At 42.3% G+C, this 27,209-nt stretch overlaps 1 protein-coding gene across 1 annotated transcript; it reads left to right on the forward strand.

Moving 5' to 3' along the window:
- Positions 1–427: 427 nt before the first annotated feature.
- Positions 428–7,716, forward strand: CENPM (centromere protein M). Its single transcript, XM_060245353.1, has 6 exons — positions 428–604; positions 1,620–1,699; positions 4,682–4,780; positions 5,242–5,321; positions 6,159–6,250; positions 7,041–7,716. The coding sequence occupies exons 1-6, from the start codon at positions 548–550 to the stop codon at positions 7,179–7,181; spliced, it is 549 nt and encodes a 182-aa protein (XP_060101336.1). The 5' UTR covers positions 428–547; the 3' UTR covers positions 7,182–7,716.
- The last annotated feature ends 19,493 nt before the right edge of the window (positions 7,717–27,209 follow it).

The raw sequence follows: 27,209 nt of genomic DNA on the forward strand, positions 1-27,209 counted from the left end.
TCGGGAGGGATTTTATTCGTAGAAGTCATCTTCCCACTCTGGAGCGCGCGCGCGCGCACACACATCTCCTTCCCCAAATGGAGCAGTGATATCACATAGCGAACAGCTGCCTTTACCCGTGTCCTGCTGCTACACGTACACACGCCGCATCAGAAAGAAATGGCAACTGCCTGCGCAACTGTTTTTTGGGTTTTTTTAAGAAACTGACAGAAGGTTATGACCATAGAAATAAGCAAGCACAATCGACGTAATTATTGCTGCACCATAAATTAACTTTCCGCAGCACCAGGTTTCGTGAGCGTCAACAAAAAGGACATTCCCTCAGGCGGTCTGTCCTATATATAAAAATAGTATCTCTGCAGCAGCGTGCCTGCGCGCAAAATCCTGCCCCCTCGCCCCAATCTCAAAATCCGCATGCGCAATAGGAACCATAGTAACGGGCGCTCCCGGGACTTTAGAGGCCACGCCTCTCATGTGACGTACAAGTGACGAGCCGTATGAGAGACGGCAGTTTGAATCTGAGAGCGCGGTTTCCGAGGTCTTCGAGATGTCGACGTTGACGGCCTTTGGCAAGCTCCCGACCCTGAACTGTGCTACCATTTTGGTATGTATTGGCAGGCGAGTGGCGCCAGTGGTTCTCTCCTTTGAGCTTCTTGCCCATGTTCCCCGCTTCTTTTCGGGTTTTGCTCTGGTATCGTGCTCAAGCAAAGTGGGTGTCGTCTTGACCAATCAACACGGCACTAGGCATATAGCCCGCCTTCCGACCGCTCTGATTGGTAGCTTCGTTCCATCATTGCTTTGCCATGTAGGATCGTACTTGCTAGATATTCGGTACAACAAAGTTTTGAGTGTTGTAGCATCTTTAAAACTAATCAAAGTTTATTCAAGGTATGAGCTTTCGCGTGTGTACGCACATTTCTTCAGATACAACACGTGCTTGCACACGAAAGCTGATACCTTGAATAAAATTTTGTTGGTCTCACTGGACTCGGCTTTGCCCATTAGATATTCGGTGTAACACTTTGTCAGGCTTCTCTGCTGGGAGTAGGGTTGCTAGGTCTGTGTTGGAAAATACCTGGAGACTTTGGGGGTGGATCTGGGAGAGGGTGGGGTTTGGGGAGGGGCCTCAGCATGGTACAATGCCGTAGAGTCCACCCTTCAAAGTAGCCATTTTCTCCAGGGGAGCTGATCTCTGCCAGCTAGAGATTAGATGTAAAAGCAGGAGACCTCCAGGCCCCACCTGGAGGCTGGCAACCCTAGGAGGACTGGGGTTCTCTCCTGAACATATGAAATAAATATGCACCTTTAAGCTTACCTTTTGTTCCTTAGCAATTTAGCACTTGTTCTTCAGCCATAATACTGTTACAGGTTGCATCTATGGATACCCTTACCGCAACAAATATTCAATTTATAAGCCCTGCTTAATGTGAAGTTGGGTAGCTTTAGGCAGACCAGACAGAGATGCAGATAGGAGCTGAGTTCACTAAAGGAGAAAGGGTAGAGGGATTAGCTAACAGTAAAAGTGGGGTTCTGAAAACGTATTAGTGTAACTCATCATCATCATCTCCCCTAATTCCTTGTAGCAATTGGCCTAATTTGTTGTTATTTTTAATTAATAGTTGGTGGGAACAAATGAAATCTTCCAGCAGCAACTTGCAGAGACAATCCTGGAGGAAACACAAGATTTAAAAATAAACATGTAAGTAAAGGAGACAGCATCCTTCCTTTTCTCAGTTTATATCTGAAAACTGACTGAAATAATCAGCTGTAGTTTTCTTGTCTCTTTTCTTCAGTGTTTTAACGTAATGACCATTTAAATTTTTTAAAAATTATTTTTAATATTTAAAATAAGAATACAGAATAAAAAAGGGGTAAAGGGAGTAAATAGAAAAGAAGATAAACAAACTTTTAACACATATCAAGCATAAATCATTAATATGAAAATATGAAACATTAAAAATTGTAACAAATCACTATAACAATGTAAGCAGCCTATATTACTATTTCCATATAACATAGAACTCAAAGTTGTACTTGTGGATCTCCTGACAAAAATATGTAATCTTTCATTGAAATCTGCCTCCGTTCCTGAGGACTGGAAGGTAGCAAATGTCACCTCCATCTTTAAAAAGGGTTCCAGAGGAGATCCGGGAAATTACAGGCCAGTCAGTCTGACTTCAATACCGGGAAAGTTGGTAGAAACCATTATCAAGGACAGAATGAGTAGGCACATTGAGGAACATGAGTTATTGAGGAAGACTCAGCATGAGTTCTGTAAGGAAAGATCTTGCCTCACTAACCTGTTACATTTCTTTGAGGGGGTGAACAAACATGTGGACAAAGGAGACCCAATAGATGTTGTTTACCTTGACTTCCAGAAAGCTTTTGATAAAGTTCCTCATCAAAGGCTCCTTAGTAAGCTCGAAACTCATGAAGTAAAAGGACAGGTCCTCTTGTGGATCAAAAACTGGCTAATGAATAGGAAGCAGAGAGTGAGTATAAATGGGCAGACTTTGCAGTGGAGGACAGTAAGCAGTGGGCTGCCGCAGGGCTCAGTACTGGGTCCCATGCTCTTTAACTTGTTCATAAATAATTTGGAGTTGGGAGTAAGCAGTGAAGTGGCCAAGTTTGCAGATGACACTAAATTGTTCAGGGTGGTGAGAACCAGAGAGGATTGTGAGGTGAGAACCAGAGAGGACTGTTGAGGCTGGGTGAGTGGGCATCATCGTTGCAGATGAGTTTCAGTGTGGCCAGGTACAAAGTAATGCACATTGGGGCCAAGAATCCCAGCTACAAATACAAGTTGATGGGGTGTGAACTTGCAGAGACTGACCAAGAGAGAGATCTTGGGGTCGTGGTAGATAACTCACTGAAAATGTCAAGACAGTGTGCGATTGCAATAAAAAAGGCCAACACCATGCTGTGAATTATTAGGAAGGGAATTGGAAACAAATCAGAAAGTATCATAATGCCCCTGCATATATCGATGGTGCGGTCTCATTTGGAATACTGTGTACAATTGTGGTCACCACACTTCAGAAAGGATATTATAGCATTGGAAAAAGTGCGGAGAAGGGCAACTAGAATGATTAAAGGTTGGAACACTTTCCCTATGAAGAAAGGTTAAAATGCTTGGGGCTCTTTAGCTTGGAGAAACGTTGACTGCGGGGTGACATGATAGAGGTTTACAAGATTATGCATGGGATGGAGAAAGTAGAGAAAGAAGTCCTTTTATCCCTTTCTCACAATACAAGAACTTGTGGACATTCAGTGAAATTGCTGAGCAGTCAGGTTAAAACGGATAAAAGGAAGTACTTCTTCACCCAAAGGGTGATTAACATGTGGAATTCACTGCCATAGGAGGTGGTGGCGGCTACAAGCATAGCCAGCTTCAGGAGGGGGTTAGATAAAAATATGGAGCAGACGTCCATCAGTGGCTATTAGCCACTGTGTGTGTGTATTGACCACTGTGTGACACAGAGTGTTGGACTGGATCCAACATGGCTTCTCTTATGTTCTTATTTTCATTATTTCCTGTCTATAAGGCTGTGACAAAAAACAGATGGTCAAGAACAAAACTTTGTAAATACTTTTAAAGTAACAGCACCATTTTAATTTTATAAGACTGTTTCATTCTGGGATAAAGGGCAAAACAAGGAACATGCTACAAGGCATACTCATGGCTTCATATATTCTAGTTTTATTTTAATTTATGTTATTTATAGTCTGCCTTTCTCACTGAGCCTCAAGGCAGATTACTAGAAAAAGTAAGTACAGTCAACAGAGTGGTACATCCAAAAGGCGATACAATAGGCATTTTACTTGTAGAGATTTGGAAGATCAACCAGAGGTGAAACAAAGAATAATATTAACATTACATGTTTTTTAAAACAAAAGTTACATAGTAGGAGTCTGCCTACAGCAACAGCCAGTACGAGCTGTACACAATGATATAGTCCACAGTTCCCCTGACCTTCCTGAGCCACATCATATAGTGTAGCCCTATTACATGCCCCAAAAGCACTCTTGAGTAATTCAGCCTTGCATAGTTCATGGAAAGCCACAAAAGGTAAACCCTTTTACTTGGTAATTTTCCTTGTAAAATGTCAGTTTTGATAGGGCTGCTTTGGCTATAGTTTTCTTACAAGAAAGCAGTGGAGCAATTATATAAGCATAGATGTGACCGTGCAGAGGGGTCTTGGCTCAGTTGTAGAGTATATTATTTGCATGGAAAAAGTTCCAGGTTCAATCCATGGCATCTCCAGTTAAAAGGATCCAAATGGGAGGTAATGTGAAGGACCTTGGAGAGCCACTGCCAGTCTGAGTAGATAGTACTGACTTTGATAGACCAACTGCGTGAGTCAGTTTAAGGCAGCTTCATATATATGTTTAGTAGCAGTGCACTGGCCATGTTCTACCAGTGTAGAACATGCATTCATAGATGTAGTCAGCTAAAACTTAAACATGAAGTTCCTCATTCCCTGTCTTCAAACTGATAATTCTTATTTTAATTTAATTTAATTTGCGGTTTATATCCTGCCCTATCCGACAAAGTAGGATAATTTGTTACAACATTCCTGCTTGGAATGTTTAGAAATAATCAATGGTAGTATCTTCAATTGCTGTCACCTTTGCTAGTTTTTGAGCCTTGAGAAAACATGTGTCTTGATTTGTCTTTCAGTCACTTGGCAGACTCTCTCCCTTTACCTCCAGAAAGAGATCACATCCGGCCTCGGATTGACCTGATTGTTTTTATGGTTAACGTGCAAAGCAAGCACAGGTAAATGCTGGAAGTAACTGTCTATAGTGATAATAAATAAATTACATTCATACCAATATAGCAATGTTGGATTAAAATTTGAAAAATATTTAACAGCCATCTGAGCTGCAGCCTTTGATAAGATAGATCATGCTATCCTACTGAGGCATTTGGAGGCAGAAGTATCAGAGGGCTTGATGCTTCATTAAACCCATTTACTTTGAGATCTCTGGACTCAAACTAGGATTAACTGCAATTTAATTAATTATACTTTCCTAATCAGAATTTAGAAATGAGTCTTCAGGCACAACTACTTCACCATTGAATTAGTGAATGTGCAGCTCTAATTTTAAAGAATATTTGTTGACATAAGCAGTATTAGAATTTTTGATATGCCTTTTGATAGATTGTGGAGCAGTTACAACAATTACATAACTCCCAGCCCATTCTAACTAAACTGTATTTTCTTTCTGTTTTGCTAGTTACAATAACATTGAAGCCTCTCTGGTCCATGTAGATGCCAACTTTTTCCTTGGGAAAGTGTGCTTTCTGGCTACAGGTGGTATGTAGTAGGCATGTGCTCCTTCCAGTATTTTTTATTAGTTACCATATGCTTTAATTATGACCATTGACTTGAGATGCAGCATGGTATTAGAGTGTTGCATTACGGTTGGTAGACCCAAGTTCAAATGCCCCCACTCTGACATCAGAACTTGCTGAGTGACCTAAACCAGTCACACAAATTTGCTTAACCTTCCTCACAGGGTTGTTATGAGGGTAAAATGAAGAGTAGAACAATGTTGTAAGCTTCTTTAGGGAGAAAAATGGGGTATAAATATCCAAATAAATAAAAACAGTAAGTGCTTTACTTAAATGTAGCTGGATTCTACTACTGGAGTCTGTTGTATTCAATAGTTCTTCCTTAGTTCTCCAGTTGTGTCCTTGTTTCACTTTAGGATTGACCTATAACATTTGTTCCTTCTACAACCAAACTGTTTTAATCCCAGTTACTGTTGTACTAGATGTCAGATGAGAAATTCTGTGTTGGTTTATTGTCTGCTAAAGATGGTTGGTGAATGAAGGCCATAGAACAGGGGTGGACATTGGTAGCTCTCTTTTTTTTTGCCTACAACTCTGATCATCCCCAGCCATTGGCCATGCTGGCTGGGGCTGATGGGAGTTGTAGGCAAAAAACATCTGGAGAGCTACCGTTGGCCACCCCTGCCATAGAAGATGTTGCTGCATTTATGTATTGTCATTTGCTTATGAGATAGATAAGTGGGTGCCAGAATGTTCACTGATAATGTAACTTAAACAAAAGAAACACTCTCATTTTGCAGAGAATCATTTAAAGAGTTGAAAATTGCTTCTGATCTTTTCTGCTTTGTTTTTTTTATAGCTGGTAGGCTAAATCAAGTCAGTGTGGAAGTGAATGCTGTTTTGAAGCTGGCAGATCATTACTGCAGCCCTGTTTTGTTCTGCGAGTTGGAAGTAAGTGTCTCAGCTTTTTAATGGAACATAGCCTAGGATCAGTACATCCCCTTTGCCCCTGCATCAATAATGCAAGAGCTCAGTACAGCTGATGTCTTGGCACTGGTGTGTTCAGATTACTAAGGCAGAATCTTATCTAGATTTTTATGCTATGGGGCTTTAAAAAGTGAGGGGATTGTGATGGGCTCACAACAACTTGAAACTTATGCAAGCATGGATCGTGAGTGCTCTCGATGTTGGCTACCTGAGCAGTAGGTTTAAAAGCCAATTGTTTCATTCTTCTTCTTTCTCCAGATTATATAATTGCCCCTTAAATACTCAGCATGGTACTCAGCATTTGCAGGTGTGAATTCATGGCTCCAGTCTGCTTTCTCTATGCTAGCAAGTAGAATGCAAGAACATTGTAAAGGAGATTTGGTACAGTGATTGAGAGCTTGTTTAGTATGTGTGATTTCCAAGGCTTCAGTCCTTGACATCTCCAGTTAAATAGTCTTTAGTAGTATATGTCACCTTTGAAAGCTGCTAGTCAGTGAGGACAGTAGTGAGCTAGACAGATCAATTCCCTGAGTTGGTACAGGGCAGCTTCATGGATACATTCTCTGTAGGTACATAACAGTTCATGTGCTTTCTGTTTGCGGTACATCATGGTCTGTATTGCATTAGCTAGGGTACAGACAGTATTTCTGCCTTAGATAAAGGTCTACGTGATTTTTGGTTCCTGTAATGGCATCAGCTAGCCTTCTTGAGCCCCTTCTTTAATCCTAATAGAACTTTTGCACTCCTCTTCCAGTGCAAGAAGATCAGGATTGCCACAGCTCAGCGACTGCTCCGGATGCTACAAATATGTGCTGGTCATATGTCAGGGGTTTCTGCCCTCTCCTTCAGTTCCTTAATGAAAAACTCCATGGATGACTCCAGCTTCCTGGCATAGAAACTTTCCCTTCTTAAGTTTTGTGGTCAGTGGTTTGGGGGGGGGGGAGGTGAGGTGAGAGCTTAGCTTTCTACAAAGATGCAGCATCACCTTTCAGAAGTGTATGCTTCATTTCCAAGAGAATGAACAAATGACTCAAAAAAGCTGTGTTCATTATTATAACAAAAAATGAACAGAAATGTCATTTGTTTCCCTAGGAGCTTGGTTTACAGATTTCAAGGAGGACGGGGGAGTGGCCTTTGCAGTCTCTAAAGCCAGCACTGCCACTCCATCCATCCTGCCTTGCCAGCTCCTTTCCTGGTGCTCCCAACTCTGAAATGCCAGCCACAGCCTGCTGTGCCTTGCTACTTGTCATCTTGGAGGTGCAACCATAATATCTGTATTGGTGTCTCCTCTGCTGAAAATGCTGTTCACTAGATGGAAAAAATGAAGTGAAGGCCAGTTCTGTCTTTCCCATGGAAAGAAGAGTGAGCATGATAAAAATGGACATGTGTAATGACTATAATAAAAACAAGTTTTTGAAATTAACACAAAAGTCGGGGAAAGTTCATATCTCTAGCATGTAATGGTACTGCCTTTCCACTTTGTGTGTGAAAATGCAGTTTAAATAATGTTTTTACAAGAAGCATTAGGATTAATTACTTCAAAATATTGTAATTGGTCTCAGATCTTTAGCAGTTATTTCTTGGCTTTTGAGGTGAGTTCCTTCTGGCCGTATGTGGTTGACAATAATGGGAGGCCTCCTGTGTTCTGAAGTGAAAGCCTCTGCTATACAGTAAGAATTCAGATGACCACTAGGTATTCAAAGTAAAGGCAGGTAAATGCAAAGTTATGCAGTTGCTCAAATTACTTGCCCAATTAATCTCAGAACAGAGCTGCTACTACATGTTTACAATCTAAGGTTTTGTAGTAATAACAAACAGTGGAAAGTCTCCCCACCCAATTCTATAATTAAGGCTTTGTTGAATAAAGCAGAGCTTTCTATCAAGCCAGGCAAAGAGAAAGCAGATAATTAGACCAGAGAAGATTGTTCATAGCCTGTTCAGTGGATAGAGGCAAACACCCCAAGAAGGCTTTCAGCTGTTAATGACATTTATTATTTGTGCTAGTTAAAAATGTGTGTACAGAATTGAGCACAGTCAGCAAAGGAACACAAACTGCCTCTAGAATCAAAAGCCTGAGACTCAGGAGATGTGTTTTAAACTGGACAAAAAAGTAGACAGCTGCCATGGTCCACAGACCAAATCTACAGACAAAAGCCATTTAATAGTTTTGAGTAAGACCAATCAAATTGATGCCATTTAGATTGGAAACTTTCGAGTTCTCAATAACTCTTCATCAGGCTGTATGCTAAAAATCAAAAAGAAGTGGAGGGGGAAATGTTCTCTCAGACCATACAATCATTATCTAAGAGAGTGCTTTCTCTCCCCCCCCCCCCTCAACCTCCCACCAGACATGGAGTGATTTGAAAGAGGCTGCAAACAGCATGGAAACTTTTTAAAGGAGAATTATATGTTGTGAAAGAAATACCGTCTGCAGGTTTTCTTCTTTTTGCACCCAAAGGGCCTAATCTTCCCACCTGATGAAGTCTTGGGGGGTGCTGAATCTTGAAACTATCAATAAAGCTGCATGTTGCTTTGCTTGTGATGATAGATAGAAATTTTGTTCTTAAGAGCAAGGTGTTATAACTTGCAGCATATCATTACAGTCTTGATATCTTTATTTGAAAACTAAGCAGCAGGCATGCTACTTCAAATGTGATTTCTCCCTCATCCCCCCATGCACACATAAAAAGACAGTGCTTTTTATGCAGGAAATAGCTAATGCATGGTGCATCCCCTAGAGCTGTTTCACACACTGCAGTAGAAGTGGGTAACTGTTTTTAGGATCTGCCTTGGAGGTTGATAACCAGCCGTCCACATGCCCAATCTGTATATGAGGGACTTGGACAGTGCTACTAGCAATGTTCTTCACATTTCTCTCACTTTGCATTACAATTCAGAGGTGACCACTTCTACATAGGTTTTCTGGTTGCTTCCAAAGGCATTCAACTGGAAAAGAAAGACTGGGAAATAGCTTTATGGTTGGAGAGTTGACCACTGTCAACAAACAGGGCAGCTACACAAGCATCCTAGGATATATTTGCAGTGCTCACTAGCAGCCATGTGTGTGATCATCTAGTCTAGCCAGCTATGTCTCAGCTATTCCTGCTCTGCTTTAATTTACAGTTTTCCTGTAAGCAACCTTATGGGTATACCTTAGCATCAAAGGATGGAGGGGGCACATAAACTACTAGCCAGAGTACTTGTGAGCCAAACTTCTACACACTAACTTAGGAGTGTTGAACACATTTGTTATGAGGGCTGGATCTGACATAAATGAGACCTTGTTGGGCTGGGCCATGTGTGTCATAAGATGCAATGCCTTGTAGCAGATATATAAACTTTATAAAGGGCACAAACACAATTAAAGATTTTTTTAACTTAAAATAGAACATGCTTAAAACATTAGCACACTTGCAATATTTTGTTTAGCAGTCTCAGATAACTGACACCTCTTGCTCCAAGAATTATTGCATCAAAAACTGGAGACAATTCCTGTGCTGTAGCAATCTTAAGTATGCTGTTCAGGTGTTGTTAGGTGTGCATCTGTAAGTTGCAAATCTACTTCTGATTTACTGAAATTTATTTCAGAAATTTCATGGTCAATGCTTTGAGCCTAAGACCTGGGGGAAACATGAAATGGCTGGGCATTGTGAGCTTTTGTACATAAATTGTTTCATGTACTTGGCAAGAACACGTGAAGGCACCATGATACAGACTGAGGGCTATGTGTTTGTCTACAAAATTAGTCTTCCCCAGAAAAATAACTACAGATCTTATGTGGCAGTACAAGAATAGAGAGACAACCATATATAGTGGTCAGTATCAGCCTACTCTCTGGAAAGTCTAAGTTCCAAATCCCCAATCAATCAAAGGAAAATATGAAATGTGAAAGAAAAATAAAAGGAAATGTGCTGGATGAACTTGGTCTGGACACAATCTCAGCCTAATCCTGGTTGTTATTCCTCTTCTGTATCATGAAGGCATAAATACAGTGAAAAGGGGGAGGCAAATCCAGTTGCATATAGGAAAGCCCTGGTATAATGAGCTGACAAAACACTGTGTGTGTGTATGTAGCAAAGCAAAAAGCTCATTGTTGGTCTTAAAAGTGCTTTCTTTGTATCTCTCCCATGCGATTGTTGGAGGAAAATGAGTAAAGGAAGTTCTAGCTGTTTCCCTCCCCCATCCCAGAGTATGAGGAGCGGGGAGGAGCCTTAGCCAACAGAAGGAAGAGTGCCTTGGCTCAGTAGCTGCAGTGTGATTGAGAGATCACCCAGATGCTTTCAAAAACACAGCAGAGCTACAGAGCCAAGCTGCTCCACTGGCTGAGGCTCCTCTTCCCTTTGAGAAGAAGGAAGGAGTGAAAGGCTGCTTTGCTTGGCTGCCTCATCACAGGGGAGAAATAAAAAATGGTGACTGAAGGAAGCAGGCAATGGCCAGTTTCTGGTGGGCCTGATTGGAGCCCTCTGGGGGCCAGCTTAGGCTCGCAGACCAAATATTTGACACCCCTGCACTAACTGCTGCAGCAGCATACCCATTCTCCTCCATCCTTATGTGCACGCTGCTCGAAAACCTGTAGTATTTTGGGTTGCACTATACCCTAGCACATGACCTGAATGTAGTCAATGCCTGTGTGTCTTTTTTATTTTGTTATTTTTTATTTAGAAAATATGTAGGCTGTTTCTGCAAAGACTTGCTTGCTGTGGCTGACAAAATAAGTAAATACAATAAAATCATAGCAACAGTGATCACTGTTACCACAAGATGGTGCTAGTGCTTGTATTTTTGCATGTATCTGCAGTCTTTTGTATTGCAGTTGTTGTTGAATCCACAAGATGGTGGCAACACCTTTAGAAAATCTTGGTCATTATTTGGTATTTGTGAATTTCCTGCATTGTGTGGGGTGGATTAGATGATCCTGGAGGTCTCTTCAACTCTGTGATTCTATTTGAGGCCTCAGTTGTGGCTTTCTAATACTATTCATATGAATGGCATAACTGATCCAGGAAATGCCAGCCAGATTTACAGTAAAATAGCAATTCTAACAGCATATTTTTGGGGGCAAAGTAGGGGCTTAAAGTAGCAACTTCCTTTTTGATCTGTCTTTATTTAAGAGGCCCCCTGGAGATGAGGAGCAACAGCAGCTAGCTGAGACGAATTGACTTATAATTTTGTCCAAATTTGCAGAAACACGAGGAATGATGCACTAGCCAGAGATCTGAGGATCACTGTAAAGCTACACCTCTCCCTCCCAGGAGGAGAATGGCAGCACAGGGGAGACCAGCTTGGATGCAACTGGATATCCATGCTCACTTTGTTCTGACAATGTCACTGATATCACTCCATCCCCTTCCTTTGTGCAGCTTGCCTTTAAGTTTATAGGCCTGAATCTTTCTGTTGATGTGACTTTAGGAGACAAATTTCCAGAAAGTAGGAAATAAATACATATCAGTGTGCATGTTTATAGCTATAGTTCTTGCTGTCTACCCCAAAAATATCCTTCTGAACTCTTTCAAAGTGGTAGAGAGTGATGGTTGCTGCTGTCAATCAAATGGAACGCAGGAAGAAAAAAACAAGTTTATTCTCATCCAAGTTTATTCTTAGGCGGGCGAGGCAGTTGGCCCCCTTCCTGGAACGTGACGACCTGGCAACAGTGATTCATGCTACGGTCACCTCGAGGCTGGACTACTGTAATGCCCTCTACATGGGGCTACCCTTGTGCCGGACCCGGAAACTGCAGTTAGTGCAGAACGCTGCTGCCCGGCTGTTATTAGGGCTCCCAAGACGGGAGCACATTCGGCCGGGGCTCCAGGGTCTGCACTGGCTGCCAGTAATATTCCGAGTCCGGTACAAGGTGTTGGTCATTACCTTTAAAGCCCTATATGGCCTAGGACCTGCCTACCTTAGGGACCGTCTCTCCCCACACGTCCCCCAGAGAGTACTACGCTCAGGTTCACAAAACCTGTTGGTAGTCCCCGGGCCAAAGGAGGCCCGTCTAAAATCCACCAGGGATCGGGCCTTCTCAATAACGGCACCTTATTGGTGGAACCAGCTGCCGGAAGAGGTGCGGGCCCTGCGGGATCTAGGGCAATTCCGCAGGGCCTGTAAGACAGCCCTCTTCCGGCAGGCCTATGACATTAACTGACAATGAAAAATATCTTGGATGGAACAAAATGTATCTATAGGCTGCCGGTTTTATTCTATCTTGTTTTTATTAATTTATGGTTTAATTGTATTTTTAAATGTTTTAAACTGAAGTGTTTGAATTATTATGTTGTAAGCCGCCCTGAGACACTTAGGTGAGAAGGGCTGGGTATAAATCTTAATATAAATAAATAAATCCAAGGTGCTGCTTTGTTTACAGCTGGTTTTTTGGGGGGTGGAGTTTCTGAAAGAAAATAAATCCAGGTTGGCAGCCATGTTGGTAAGAAACTGATGGAGTTTTGTGGCCTGCTTTGGTTCTGCTGAGGTCTTCGCATGGAAATCTCAGCATCAGACTTAAAAGTCTACCACACCAGGTGACATTCCACCTGAAACAAGGCCCATTTCCCAGTCTCACTGCTAGGATACAGCAGCCACTGTCTGCATGCTCTACTGTGGGCTCAGTACCAAAGAATTTGCTCTATATGCAGAATGTAACTGATTTCAATCCCTAGCATTGCCACTTGAAGAGAATTGAGTAGTAGATGATGTGAAAGACCTTGACCTGAGATCCTGGAGAGTTGCTGCCAGTCAAAATACAAGATGCTGGCCTTGGCTGACAAATGGTCTGACTCAGTATAAGGCAGCTTCATGTGTTCATAGAGTAGCTGTCAGCATAGCTGATCCAACGCTGTTGGTTCCCCATCATGGTGAGAGCCAGTTTGGTGTAGTGGTTAAGTGTCCGGACTCTTATCTGGGAGAACCAGGTTTGATTCCCCACTCCTCCACTTGCATCTGCTGGCATGGCCTTGGGTCAGCCATAGCTCTGGCAGAGGTTGTCCTTGAAAGGGCAGCTGCTGTGAGAGCCCTCTCAGCCCCACCCACCTCACAGGGTGTTTGTTGTGGGGGAGGAAGGTAAAGGAGATTGTGAGCCGCTCTGAGACTCTTCGGAGTGGAGGGCGGGATATAATCCAATATCTTCTTCTTCTGTGCTGAAAGAGGGGTTTATTTAGGATGGCAAGGGTTCTTTAGCTGATAGCAAGGATGTAGTGAGAGTCACTTGGGCAGGAGACTAGCGTTACAAATATATTATTCTGAGTTAGTTTTCATTTCAGAATTGCTGTTTGCAATTGCACTGGACTGCCAGTTCCTAAACTCTAATCCCATAGGTGTTGTTTCTGTGTCAACTGACCAAGCTTTTAGTTTTAACATCTATATTTTGTTGGCTTTATTCCTGAATACTATAGTCTTTGCAATCTAAGTCATTGGTATTGTATTGTGGGTTTTTTTTCATTGTTTGGCATAATTACTGCTTTTAAATAATAAAGCTGAAAGAATTATCATTTGTGCCTGGGTGTTTTCTGGCTCTAAGCATTGCTTAGGCTGGGTTTATATGAATCTAAGTTTTCTTTAAATTCATAAAGTGGTATAAACTATGGAGTAGACACAGTGGAGGTGCTATGGTCAAGCCAGAGGAGTCAATTTCCCCTGCAGAATTTATGTTTGTGCTTTCTGGCTAGTTTGGTATAGAAGTGATGCATTGATGATCAATGTACTAATCCTAATTAGGTTTACTCAGAAGTCAGTCACTCCATATAGGGTATCTTAGTAAAGCTTCCCTACTATACTTGCCACTGGCATTTAATTCTAATACACATTTGGACTGTAAATTTTTCATGTTCCATAGAGATTCATAGTGCTACCTCTGTTTATTCTGTACAGTGATGCCGTGGATATGTTCTTGGAACTGTGTGGGACAGCTTTATGGGAACAGTGTTCTAATGTTCTGCCTCACATTCTGTGAAACTAAAGTTTGCATACTTCTTCTGCACCAATGTAGCTTCAAAAAAAATGGTTACCATCCACATTTTAAAATCTTTGGAGCTAATATAGTAAGAACCCTTTTCGGGAAGAAAAAGATGATGATAATATTGGATTAATGGCCCACCCTTCACTCTGAATCTCCTTTACCTTGCTCCCCCACAGCAGACACCCTGTGAGGTAGGTGGGGCTGAGAGAGCTCTCCCAGAAGCTGCCCTTTCAAGGATAGCTCTGTAGTAGTGTAGTTCTTTATTCACGGTCATCCGACCAGCTTAATACAAACAAAAACAAAATCATAAAAATAAACCCATCACCTCTTACACAAAATTCCTGACTCCTATTACACATATTGTTAAAACTCATAACCAAGATTTACACTCTCAATTTCCCTCCTTTCCAACTGAGCAGCATAACAGAAATGGGCAATCTTAGATGAAACATCAGAATGAGCGTCAGACAGGAGGAAGGCAATTTGCTCATCCTCCTGCCTGCCCGCCAAGGACCCAAGAATCGGAGAGATTAATCTTGCCCTCAAGTCATTGTAATTAGGGCAGTGCAAAACGATGTGGAGAGTTGTTTCAACCTCATTGCAATTGCAGGGGCACAATCTTTCCAGATATGGGTACCCAGCGTAACGTCCCAAAAGCACCGAAGAGAAAAGTGCATTGAGTCGTGCTTTTGAGAACGCTATCCAGTATTTTGGGATAGTGATGTTGAAAAGATACCTGGCTGGGGACAGTACTTCGGCTTGCTTCCCTAAGAAAATGTGTGCAGAAAGACTAGCTCTAGTAGATCTCAGTTCAAGCTCCACCAACCTCAGGCGCAGAAGTTCTTTCGCATCCCTCAGTTCCATCATTCCTAGGGACTCAGGGGAGAGATCACAGAGTCTAAATGATCTAGACACCTTTTCTCCCAAGTTCCCACAAAAGAGTAAAAAAAAATCAGATGGGGGAGGCCACCTGGCTTTGAGAGAACCTTCAAGAAGTAACAAAGGGTGTTTAACCACATAGACGTCTCGATGCTTGGGACGCCAGATTCCAACCTGATGGCAGTGTTTGGCACACAACTGGGAACAAACAGAAGCTTGCACAGGAGTTTAGTTTGTACTATCTCCAACGTCTTGGTGGTTAAATAAGGGGCAATTTCAGCGCCATAGAGCAACTGGACCCTGGTCTTTGCAGTATGCAACCTTAATGCTGCAGGCAAGAATTTGGCCCCTTTGGAGGTATAAAAACGATGGATGGCATCAGCTGTTCTTTGCGCAGATTGTGCAACATAGTTCTTATGTGCCAAACGCTTACCCTGATAATGAAAAATCACCCCCAGGTATTTAATAATTTTTACTTGCTCAATGGGTTTACCATTTAGAAACCAGCAATGAGCCTTGAAACGTTTGGCGAAAACTAAAACCTTGGTTTTATCTAGATTAATTTCCAACTTTTCCTGCAGACTGGTCTGGGTTAGATGGCGAAGGGCCCTTCACATACCAATCTGCGTCCTGGATAGTATAAGCACGTCATCAGCATACGCAAGAACTGGAATATGCCGATCTGCGAGTTTGGGAGGTTGTAAAGCCAAATCATTAAAGGAGATTAGAAGCGAATTTATGTACAAATTGAAAAGCAAGGGGGCGAGCACACAACCCTGTCTGACACCCTTGTTCACTAAAATTGGTTGGGTTAAATGGCCTTGAGATGAGCATCTTATCCTGATGCCCGAGTTACTATAAAGGCTAACCATTAGCAACAACAGCCGTCTGTCAATAGACGAAGCTGCAAGCTTGTCCCATAACCTGGATCTGGGTATCAGATCAAAGGCAGCCTTAAAGTCGACAAAGGCTGCAAAGAGTCTGGAGCCCTTTGTGGCCAAATATTTATCAACCAGAAATTGCAGCACCAAAGTCTGATCAAGGTGGGATCTTCCAGGGCAGAAGGCAGCCTGAACATCGGCAATAATGCCTTGAGAATCCATCCAAGCCGTAAGTTTGTCCCTCAGATGTAAGGCATACAGTTTGCTAATAGCACTTAGCAAACTAATTGGCCTAAAGTTCGAGGTGAGATCATGACCCCCTCTTTTGTAAATGGGCACAATAATCGCCCAGCCCCAATCGGCTGGCATGTTTGCTGTCTCATCGATATATGAGAAAAGGGAAGCCAACGTTGGAGCCCACCAATCCCGATGCTCTTTGAGTAGGTCAGACCTAATGTAATCCCCCCCCAGGGGCTTTCCCACTTTTCACCCTCCCTAAAAGGGAGTTCACTTCCTCGCAGGTGACAGGATCCCAGGATGGAATGTCCTCTGTTAGCCACTTCGCTCGTAGAGTGGGGCAAGAGGGCTCTTCAGAGGCATATATCCTCTGAAAGTGTTCCACCCACTCTGCAGCAGTAATATGATTTGAAGCTCCTGAGGGGAAAACTTTCAATAGTGGGTTAATTGTATGCCAAAAAAGCGATGAATTGTTTGATTTTGCTGCATTAATCAGGGCCGGATAGCTCTTTGAGGCCATTCCAGCAGCTGCAAGTAGAGGAGTGGTGAATCAAACCCAGTTCTCCCAGATAAGAGTCCACACACTTAACCGTGACACCAAACTGGAATGGGTGAGCTTCCATTTCCTTTGGCATGAATCCTTTTTTTTTAACCAAGCTTCCTCCTTGAACTCAGAGAAATGGCAGAAACTAGCTTATATGCAGCACTCATGGCCCTGCCTCTCTTTCATCCACAGTACCCCCTGTCCTTGCTTTCTAAAGGAAAGGACACTGTTTCCAGGAGGGGAAGGCTTCTTCAGTCTTAGCTCTCATTCTCTCTAGCTAAGCTGCTGAAGATAGTGAATTATATCATGGGGGGGGGGGGGAGTATTGGAACATCATACAGTTTGACTGGAGAAAATCCAGCCCCTGAAGTTGAAGGAGATCAAAATATCAGCTCCGAAGTGAACAACTGAATGTTCAGGTTAGCAGCAGGTAGAATTCCTCTCACCAAATGATATTGGCAGGTGGGGAAGGGGGAAATATCTTTATTTGAGCTGAGTAGTTTTAAAGCTGTTCAAAACTGGACTTGACAGAGCCCTGGAGAACAAATCTGTAGAGAATAATTTTGCACATTAGCTGGAGGCAATTGCACATGGGTAAAATAAGATGTGACCTACTCAGCTAGACTGTGATTCTCCCCTCTATTAATCCCTTTGATTTTTTTAAAAAAATGCTGCTTGATATCATTGCACAGGGTACTTAGTCACCTCCTTCCCAAGGGTGCAAGAGGAGATTAATTAGCTAGTGTCTGTGTAGTGCTTTGAAGATGAAAAATGTTAGGCACTAGCAATGCTGTGTGACTCAAACTTGCTAGAGGATGGAAATCTGTTCTGTTCTTTCAGATTTTGCATGCTGAATTTTAAAAGTGAAATAGTAAAATAACTGGGGGCTAGAAGGGGTTCCAGAAAATGAATTGGATCCTAGGGTTCCGTTCTACTACCAGTAGTGATTTCCTCTGGCAAATGAACCTTCCAGCATTGCCAGAGGGTCTTCTGCCTCCAGTGGTAGCAGAAGCCATTGTTAGAAAAGATCCATGGGATTCAGGCTATGATTGGCATTTTGTCAAATTCCGTGTGGGATGAGTAGAAGGAATAATCTCAATCAGGGGAGTTTCATTTGTGATACAGAAACAGATGCTGACATATATAATCAATGCTGGATGAAACATAACATTAGAGTAGTCGAGGGCACAATCTACACAAGATGCAGTTCTTCTCATGCCAACTAACTGGCAGAGGATTTAATAGAATCCTCTGCATATCTTCCTTCCCAGCTTGCCCTTAGAGGTTCACATGCTTCAGGGTGCCAACCTTTGCTCAAAATAACCAGTGTTTTTATATAGCCATTTAGGTCTGCCTTTTCTCCTCTGGGTTCTGGCTCATAGTCTGAGGGCCAAGGAAGAAGAAAGATGGCTGGCTGGATATACAGGAGGTGCACAAGGACCTCTGATTGTGAGTAATGGCTGGGACGTGTGTCCAAAGAAGGGCAGTAAGGAGAGGGAAGGAAGAAACTCCACCGGATCCTGTACCAATCCCCTCCCACATGCACAGCTGTGACCGGTAGTTGGATTGTGCAAGAACTTTTTTAAAAATGGCAAAAGGAAAACAGGTCCTTTTTATTCTTGAGCTCAACGTATAGGAGGGCTTTCATGGTAGGAAAATGAGAACACTGAGAAACAGAAACAATGTTTTTTGACAGTTAGCATGTACCCTTTTAGTGTTCTATAAGAAAACAAAATTTAAAATGCTAGCCTATTTACATTGCCTGCCGAAAGAGCCCCTGATGAGACGGGTGAAAAATAGCTGCTTTTAAAGAAAAGCAAAATGGGGTCAGTGACAGGACTCGCCTCTCAGTTTAGGTCAGGTTTTGTTATCCTAAAATGAACTCCAGACAAATGAAAGTCCCATTCCTATAACCTTTATTTATTTATTAAACATTTATTAGCTGCCCCTTTTCCATATGGAGCCCAAGGCAGTTTACAGTGTAGATAAAATACATAAAATATAAAAAATATTTTAAAAGCAGAACTTAAAATCATCATTTAGGACTGCTAGTAAATTAATCAAATGCAGTCCTAAATGAAACCAGCTGTCTGTTAAAGAATGAAAATGAGGGGGCCTAGCACACCTCCCTTGGGAGATTGTTCCATAATCGTGGGGCTGCCACGCACCAAAAGAGCATCTTTGATGGGTGGGACAGTCCGGAAATCCTCTCCCTATGATCTTAGTTCCCAAGCAGGATTATATGGCAGAAGATATCCTTCAGAGATCCTGGTGCCACACCATATGGGGGTTTAAAGACAAAAACCCACACCTCAAATTAGGTTGGGGATTAGATCAGTAGCCAGTGTAATTGCTGTAATATCAGGTCATGTGATCCCAATAGCTGGTTCTGACCAGCAATCTAGTCACAGCATTCTGCACTAGTTGCAGCTTCTGAACACTCTTCAAGGTTGCCCCAAATAGAGTGCATTGCAATAGTCCAGTCTAGATGTAACAAAGGCATGGCTCACTTTAGCTGGATCTGACTTAAACAGAAATGGTGAATACATGGACCGTCCTCATCCCAAACGAACTAAACTCTGAATATCAGGGAATTGCTTTAGACTTGACACTGGCAGTCACCAGATGCATGTGCTTTTTGATTGGTGATGCTACATGCAAAGCTAGAGATCACTTTGAGGAGCTGAAATCTTGCACTTTTCATGAATCTTCCTAATGGGCAATGGACAGCAATGTGTGATTGTCAGAGAACAAAGAATTCAGGCAGTGCTCAGGCATAATGTATGTTTATCCATATGGGAAGTAGTGGTCATGCATATTGTCTGCTTTTGATGTAAGCCTATTGCAGAGAGGCATAACTGGAATTTTAGAATGATTAGATGCATTATCAGCCTTTGTGCTAAGGGTACACACAAGTGGTGCAAGTAGTTCAAGGTTCTGAATGTGTGCCTCAGAACAAAAAAGGCCACCTATAGAACCAATGGGAAATTATATTTTTAAAAGCAATGCGGAAGCATGCCTGAGAGACAGTTCTGTTTTAGGAGTAGGATTGTTCACTAAGGTTTATTGTGACTTTTATTCCAGGTTCAGATATCAGATCTTAGCTGCAGTAATCATGCAGTTAAGGAATTAATGGGTGGTATGCTAAAACAAGGTGAAAGCTAAGCCAGGGTTCTTGATAAATTGTCACCTTTTGATTTTGCAAAAGTAATATTAAAACAATGTTATATGGCAGTTATCTTGGGCATGTAAAAGGTTGTGGTGCTTGGAATGAAATGCAAGCTGTTGGAACTCTTATCTACAAAGTAGGGCAAATTATCTGGTGGAGGTGCTGGGAAGCAGGGTAATGGTTCATGTACTTCTCCAAAAGAACCTCTGATAGTATTGAAACCTCTTTTGGCTGGCAGATCTCTCCTTGTTCTAAGGTAGCCAAGCCAGTGACATAACCAATGATCTCTGTCATTTTGAGAAGAGAACAGAAGTGAGAGCCAGGGGGGAAAACCCAAGATATATGTACATGCAGTTTAAAAATTAAAGCATATCTCATGTTTTGGGCAAAGTATGGCTCTATATCTGAGAAAACCAAAGACAATTGATATAAGAAAATAATCAAGTAAAAGACAGTTGTAAAAAAAGGTCCAAGAACAGGGAGCATTGCTTTTTTGCATGAAGATGGGTTTTCTTGTTGTGCATTTTCTACCTTCCCCTTAGAGCACTTTCTCCTGTGACATGAGTCACCAAGAGCTGTGTCATTTGGAAACAACAGATGTCCCTGCCAACTAACACTTATACAAATAGTTGATTGCTTGCTCACTTGTTGTCTCCTGCAAACACACTCCACTGCTCTGAAGAGTCCTGAAATGACCAGGAGGGGATCTCCCAGGAAAGGGAGTAGCCTTTTTTTGTTTCTTCCTTTACTGTAAGGTTAAGAGTATGAGTAACGTTTGAAACTGGAGAGAGCTCAGTCTCTAGCTAGCCCAGTTAGCATCATAATTCATTCAACCAGAGATAAGGTATCTTGAATAATGGGAATTTCAGGCAATAATGCAAATTTACATAAGGGCATACTAACTTGTGGAGTGGGGGGCTAATTAACAATGGGCGTTTTCGCACTGACCTTCAAGTGGCGCGACCACCCTCTTCACACCGGAGGATCTGCGCGGATTTCGCACAAGAAGCACCGGAGCACCCAAAAGAGCCGGCGACTTCCGTCACGAAACCCGCTCAAACGGAAGCCGCCAAGAAGCAGGAAAACGTTTGAGCGGCTTTTGCGACGGAAGTTGCCGGCTCTTTTGGGTGCTCCGGTGCTTCTTGTGCGAAATCCGCGCAGATCCTCCGGTGTGAAGAGGGTGGTCGCGCCACTTGAAGGTCAGTGCGAAAACGCCCAATGTATACAATCAAGAGTCTGTTGCAATGAAATAACTTATCAGTGTAGCGCATCTTCCAAGTATGAGACTTACTGTCTTAAGGGATGGCCAGCAGTTGCTGTCAGCCAAAGATTGTGTTGGGCAGCATAATGGGTTGTAGGCTGGGCGGGGGGTGTGGGGAGAGGCTTTGTGTGCTGTGGAAAAGGGATGCGGGAGTGGCAGTTGTTGTGGAATGGTAGTCTAAGTGGATGGTGCTGCATGGTGTTTGTTGCCTTTGGCACTCCTTCCAAGATTAATCCCCCGTGATGGAAGTCAAAGGTTTCTGCAGACCATACACAAAGTCAGAACTGCAATACTGATTCTGCAGCTGCTCAGAGGCACTCTGCTCTTGGTAATGAAAGACACTAGGGCAGTAACAAACACCATGCATTAGTTGAACCTAAAGTAACAAAAATCATCAAGTCTGTCATTGTATACACATAAGTGCAAGGCTTCATTCATGTCTCCCTATCACTGCTGCCACAAATGCAGATGCATTTGTACTGGTAACTGAGCATACGTAAGAGAGGTTTTGTGCATATTTGTCCATGAGCACCATTTTCACTGCATTTTTCCCATGCCACTTGGCTTGTTTGAAACATTAGTAATCGTGTTATAGCACTGTGACAATCTACTGCCATGACCTATTGGTTCCTTTGAATTCCCAACATTGATTTAAAACAAAACTAAGTGTCTATCTCTTTTCATTACAAACATATAAGGGAAAAGGGCTCAAGATGAGATGCCAGAAGCTTTGTGAATGGAGTTCCTAGTGGTGGTGGGTTTTTCCCTTTTAAAATCCATTGGGCCTGCAGATAAAGTAATCTTGAAGCTTCTCCCCCATGCTGTTTCTCCAGCCAGAAACTGGACCAGTGAGCTGCCATTTGCCCCACCGTATTCCATAATTCTTAGCAGCCAGAGCATTAAGCAAAACAAAATAAACAGAGAAAAAAGATGATGTTCGGCATGATGGGAAAGTAGGTCTACATGCAGATAGAGCACATGAAGTGTTATGCAGACTTAATTAGGTCAAGTCATGGTAGGTACACGAAAGCGCTTGCATTGCCACTGGGACAGAGTTGCAGTGGCAACTCTCTCTTTGAAAATATAAAAGCCAGGGAGAATGAAGATCTCACTCCAGCACTAATAAGAACATATAACGTTGGATAACAATCTGCAGCCCAGAGGGGTTTTTTTGCTTTACTTTCACTCTGATCAAGAGTTCTAGTGAACTAGAAAGCTTTCTTCTACTTTGCGGGATTTCAGCAGGTCCTAAATGTAAAATTGTGTTTGGATTTTCCCCCCCAATAGGTAATACAGAACCCTGTAACACTGCTTATCTGATTGTAAGCAAACGTAATTACTTACACAATTGTATCTTATAATAATAATAAATTTTATTTGTATCCCGCCCTCCCCACCTAGGCAGGCTCAGGGCGGCTAACAGCATTTCATAAAACATACAATAATAAATAAAACCTTTAAATTTAACAATATAAAACTTTAAGTTTAACAACATTAAAAACAAGTCAATACAATTAAAATAACTTGGTCTGACAGTGCCGATGGTGTTTGATGCTAGTTCTGTCAGTTTATACAGTCTATACAGTTTACACAGCGGTATAAATCTTTAATTAGAACCGCATTAGCGGATCCTTAGTTAACAGCCTTCTTCAGCAGTCCGAATATGCAAGTTTAAAGAGGGTAGTCTTGCAGGCCCTGCGGAACTGATCTTAGATGCATGGTTCATTCTTCAGTTCAGACTAGGGTTGCTGAGTCTCCTGTGTTCTATTGTACCATAGAGTTTTCCCTCCCAAATGGCTAGAGTGTCCAGGAAAATCATAGAGTTTCCCCAGAAATGCCTAGAGTGGCCACCGAGCACCATTGCCCACATGATGACATCACTTCCGGGTGATATCATCGCACCGGTGACTTGGGGGAGGTTAACCGCACTGGGCCAATGTGGGCTGGCAGGTTGGGTACCTCCTGGGCGGGGAAATCCCCGCCCGGACCGGGGGCTTGGCAGCCCTAGTTCAGACACCTTCACAATTTTTTTGTCTTCAGATCACACTGCTGGATGCTCCCCAGCTCCCTAGTTGGTGAGAAACTACTGGGGAGTTCTTTTATATAAGAAACCACTAGAGTCTTATAGTGAGGTGGCTATGTTTAATTCTTTGCAGCCGAACCAGACAGGATACTTGTGGCACCTTCAACATTAACAGGTTTTTGTGGGATACGCTGGATCCCACTCCACCAGATACACAAAGTGAGTTCTCAGCCAGCACAGATATAAATGAACAGAGAAGAAGAAACTGTACAGAGTGTGTTCAAAGGTAGACAAAAATCAAGGGGTGTAGTTTGTGATGTTTCTACGCAAAACTCAAAAGTGCATGACATAAGCAGAGAAACCATTCACAACCTCTGTAACTGATGACTGCCAGTATTCCTTAATATAATGAGGAAGGCTGTGACTAACCAACTTGCTGACTGAGAATTCACTTAGTGTATCTGACAAATATATAGTTTAATTTGCCCCACTTTTCTCCTGCTCCATGGGACTCAAAGCACAGTAAATTAGAAAAGTCAACAAATACAATTTACTACAGAGGTACACAGAAATACATCAAACTTCATAAAATCAGCCCCTCTAATTACTCTACAGCATAATTATCTCATAGTCCAGAATCATCAAAAGCATATTTAAACTGTTCACTTTGCATAATTTTCAGAACCTGTGAAGGGTGGGTGTTTTTTTTACCGCCAGAGAGGCCTTTCCACAGTATAGGAGTGGCCCCTAAAGACACTAAAACAGTCCTGGATTGAGCTATAAGCAGAGCCCACAGCAGAGTTACCAAATGGGTAGAGATGGTTCTTCAGATGTGAGAGCCTCAGGTTGTGAAGCACTTTAAAAGTTAATACTGGTCCTTGAATACTGAATGCATAAACAAATTGACACCAAGTGTAAATACTTTTATTATGTCATGTGTTTTAATGAGTTAGAGTCCACTTCATAAAGTGTTTAACCCCTGTTAAGAAGCAGACTGCCACATTCTGTTCCAATGGCAGCCTTCTGCATCAACTGTTGTCTTCAAGGGCTGTGCTGCACAGAGCACGCTACAGTAGTCCAGTCTTGAGGATACAATAACATTGATAAACAAAGCCAGATTAATTATGGCTTTAAAAGGGAGCATTTTCCATAACAAATGATGAAGTGATCTGAAAACTATCAGGAATCTTGTGGTACTTAAAAGATCCTTGTCGTTTTAAAAAGGGGATAGGAAGAGAAGAAAGAGGAACTGAATTGCCTTGTAAGCTCTAGTTCCTGCTGTAGAGTGCCAGTAGGCAAAATGAATCAGTTGCTTTTTAAAAGTGAGGGAATCTCTCCAGAGTTTTGGGAGCCAATTTATCCAAATCCTGTGACAAGAGCACCAAAGCAGGTTCAGGCTAGCAAATCTACCATTTTTTCAACTTGTTCTCTACCTTACAAAGGATCTGCATGTTTTGATTAGTACTGGAGATAAATGCATAAGACACTTTCCAAAGGGATGGCACCCTTTGTTGCAACCACTTTGACCTACCCTGAATTTGTATAACTCTTCTTCCATTAAATTTTAATACTACTACAAACTATAACAAATAAAACTGGACATATGCCATCATATTGAGAAATCTTTCTTTCTCCCCACCCTTGGTTTTGTTTAACATCCAGCCTGAAAACAGGGTTACCAGTATTGGGGTGGGGGTGGAGATCTCATAGAATTACAACTGATCTCCAGACCCGAGAGATTAGTTCCCCTGGAGGAAATGGCTGCTTTAGAGGGTGGATGTTATGGCATTTACCTCATTGAGCTCCCTGTCCTCCCCAGCATCTACCCCCATATCTTCAGGAATTTCCCAACTGGAGTTGGCAACCCAATAAGTTTTTTGGGAACTTGACATCTTGCTTGCTATTTTGTGACATTTTAATAAGATGGTCCTAGTAAAAGCATGGTCTTCCCATTCTTTTTCATGTCCCTTGCCATAAAGTATTTCTTAGTCTGTTCTGATCATGCTTAGCACACACACCTACATAGATTTTAGAATTTTTCATACTGCTGAGTTTTAAATCCGACATGTAGGTTGAACTTTCTGTTGTTGTTGTTGTGCCTGGGATGTATTACAAAGCTGATCTTGCATACATTGGAACAGCCTGGAGAGCAATGAGGGGCTGGTATGAAGCTCTGACTTGATCCAGCAGCTTTGTTATTGCAAAGAGATCCTAACAAAGAACATTTGACAAAGCATGTTCCAGCCCACAGATAATACATTTGTGAAGTTTTAAGATGCCACGTGACTCTGTGGTTTTTGAAGATTTAGTTGCTCATTATAATTGCCAGTTGACATAAATTATACCCTGAGCAAGCAGCCCAATCATGATGGTGGAAGTGGATAGACTTTACTGGAATCCAGCTGTAGTATCCACTACCATGATATGATCTCCTCATGTCATTTCAGAAATGCTTCATTCCTGACTTATGAGAGTATTTGTATAAAGTGAGATCATATGGGCAAGGCATGGTAGAAAGTTTATACAACCTAAAGCCTAAAAGCATTATCCTTTAATGCTGCTTACACTGTCTCATATTGAATATTATCAATTGTTTGAATTCTTGGTTTCTAAAAATGTCTTTGTATGTGTAGGAAGCTAACCAGGGTCCGCCCTGTATAGTATTTGGATGCTTTGCGGATGCAGGCAATGGCCAACCACCTCTGAATGTCTCTTGCCTCAAAAACTATGGCAGGGGTGGCCAACGGTAGCTCTCCAGATATTTTTTGCCTACAACTCGCATCAGCCCAGCCATTGGGGTTGCTATAAGTTGGCTGTAACTTGATGGCACTTTTCACCATCATTTTAGCTCTGGTTCTAATTGTTTTGATGACATGTCTTGTTGATTTTAATTGTTTTTAGGATGTGGTTGTATTATGCATGTTTTTAATTTGTTAGCTGCCAAATGGGGCATACAATTTGTAAAATAAATAACCACCAAAGTGCACTTTAAGTTGATTGGCCCAGTCTGTAGCAGGCAGAAATGAAGCTGTGGAAGTTTTCAGCTGCTCACCCTCTCACCTGCTAAATTTCTGCATGCTAGGCAGCTACTGAAGGCATGGGAGAAAGACCACCACACAGCTGACAGTCCTCACAGCAGCTTCTGCTTCCCCTTCAAACGCTCACCTGCTCAATCTTAGTTCTACCCCAGAAGAAGGCTGCTTTAACAGTCATGAGTCTAGAACTAGAGTATGCTCCTTGGACCAGCCTCTTCTGCTGCTAAAGATCTATAATGCAAGACTGGATTGGGGTGAAAGTCCCACAGGGGATTTCCATGTGTGGAAGGAGGTGGGAAATCTTCACTGATCCCCTTCTGTGGACCTCCCTCATGTGCCCCAGTAGGTGTTCAGGAAATTAGAGATGTTGGAGGTGAGGTATGTGTGCGTGTGCACTGGCTGCCAATAAATGCATTAAGTTTGTCTGAAACAAAGTTAGGAGATATTAAGGTCTGTACATACTGCTATAGAAGGTGGTTGAAGAAGATGATATTGGATTTATATCCCGCCCTATACTCTGAATCTCAGAGTCTCAGAGCAGTCATAATCTCCTTTACCTCCCTCCCACACACACAAAATACACGCTGTAAGGTAAGTGGGGCTGAGAGAGCTCTTACAGCAGCTGCCATTTCAAGGACAACTATGAGAGCTATGGCTAACCCAAGGCCATTCCAGCAGCTGCAAGTGGAGGAGTGGGGAATCAAAACTGGTTCTCCCAGATAAGAGTCTGCACACTTAACCACTACACCAAACTAGCTAAATGTCTTTTGAAAAGCTGATGTAGGCCCTGGATTCAAGGATGATCAGTTGATATTTCCTCAGTGGGAGCTAGGAACTTGGATCCCACGGGATTTCCATGTGTGGAAGGTGGTGGGAAATCTTCACTGATCCCCTTCTGTGGACCTCCCTCTCTCCCACAATTCTAAGGATTTGTCTATTTTAGGGG

The sequence above is a fragment of the Heteronotia binoei genome, chromosome 8, assembly GCF_032191835.1.
Source record: "Heteronotia binoei isolate CCM8104 ecotype False Entrance Well chromosome 8, APGP_CSIRO_Hbin_v1, whole genome shotgun sequence".
In the NCBI taxonomy this organism is placed as follows: domain Eukaryota; kingdom Metazoa; phylum Chordata; class Lepidosauria; order Squamata; family Gekkonidae; genus Heteronotia; species Heteronotia binoei.

What these genes read in the sequence shown, in the direction of transcription:
- CENPM (XM_060245353.1), top strand. Translation starts at nt 548, where the DNA reads ATGTCGACGTTGACGGCCTTTGGCAAGCTCCCGACCCTGAACTGTGCT. An exon ending in AACGTGCAAAGCAAGCACAG is followed by an intron (nt 4,781 to 5,241) that starts GTAAATGCTGGA and finishes CTGTTTTGCTAG; the next exon opens with TTACAATAACATTGAAGCCT. An exon ending in TTTTGTTCTGCGAGTTGGAA is followed by an intron (nt 6,251 to 7,040) that starts GTAAGTGTCTCA and finishes CTCCTCTTCCAG; the next exon opens with TGCAAGAAGATCAGGATTGC.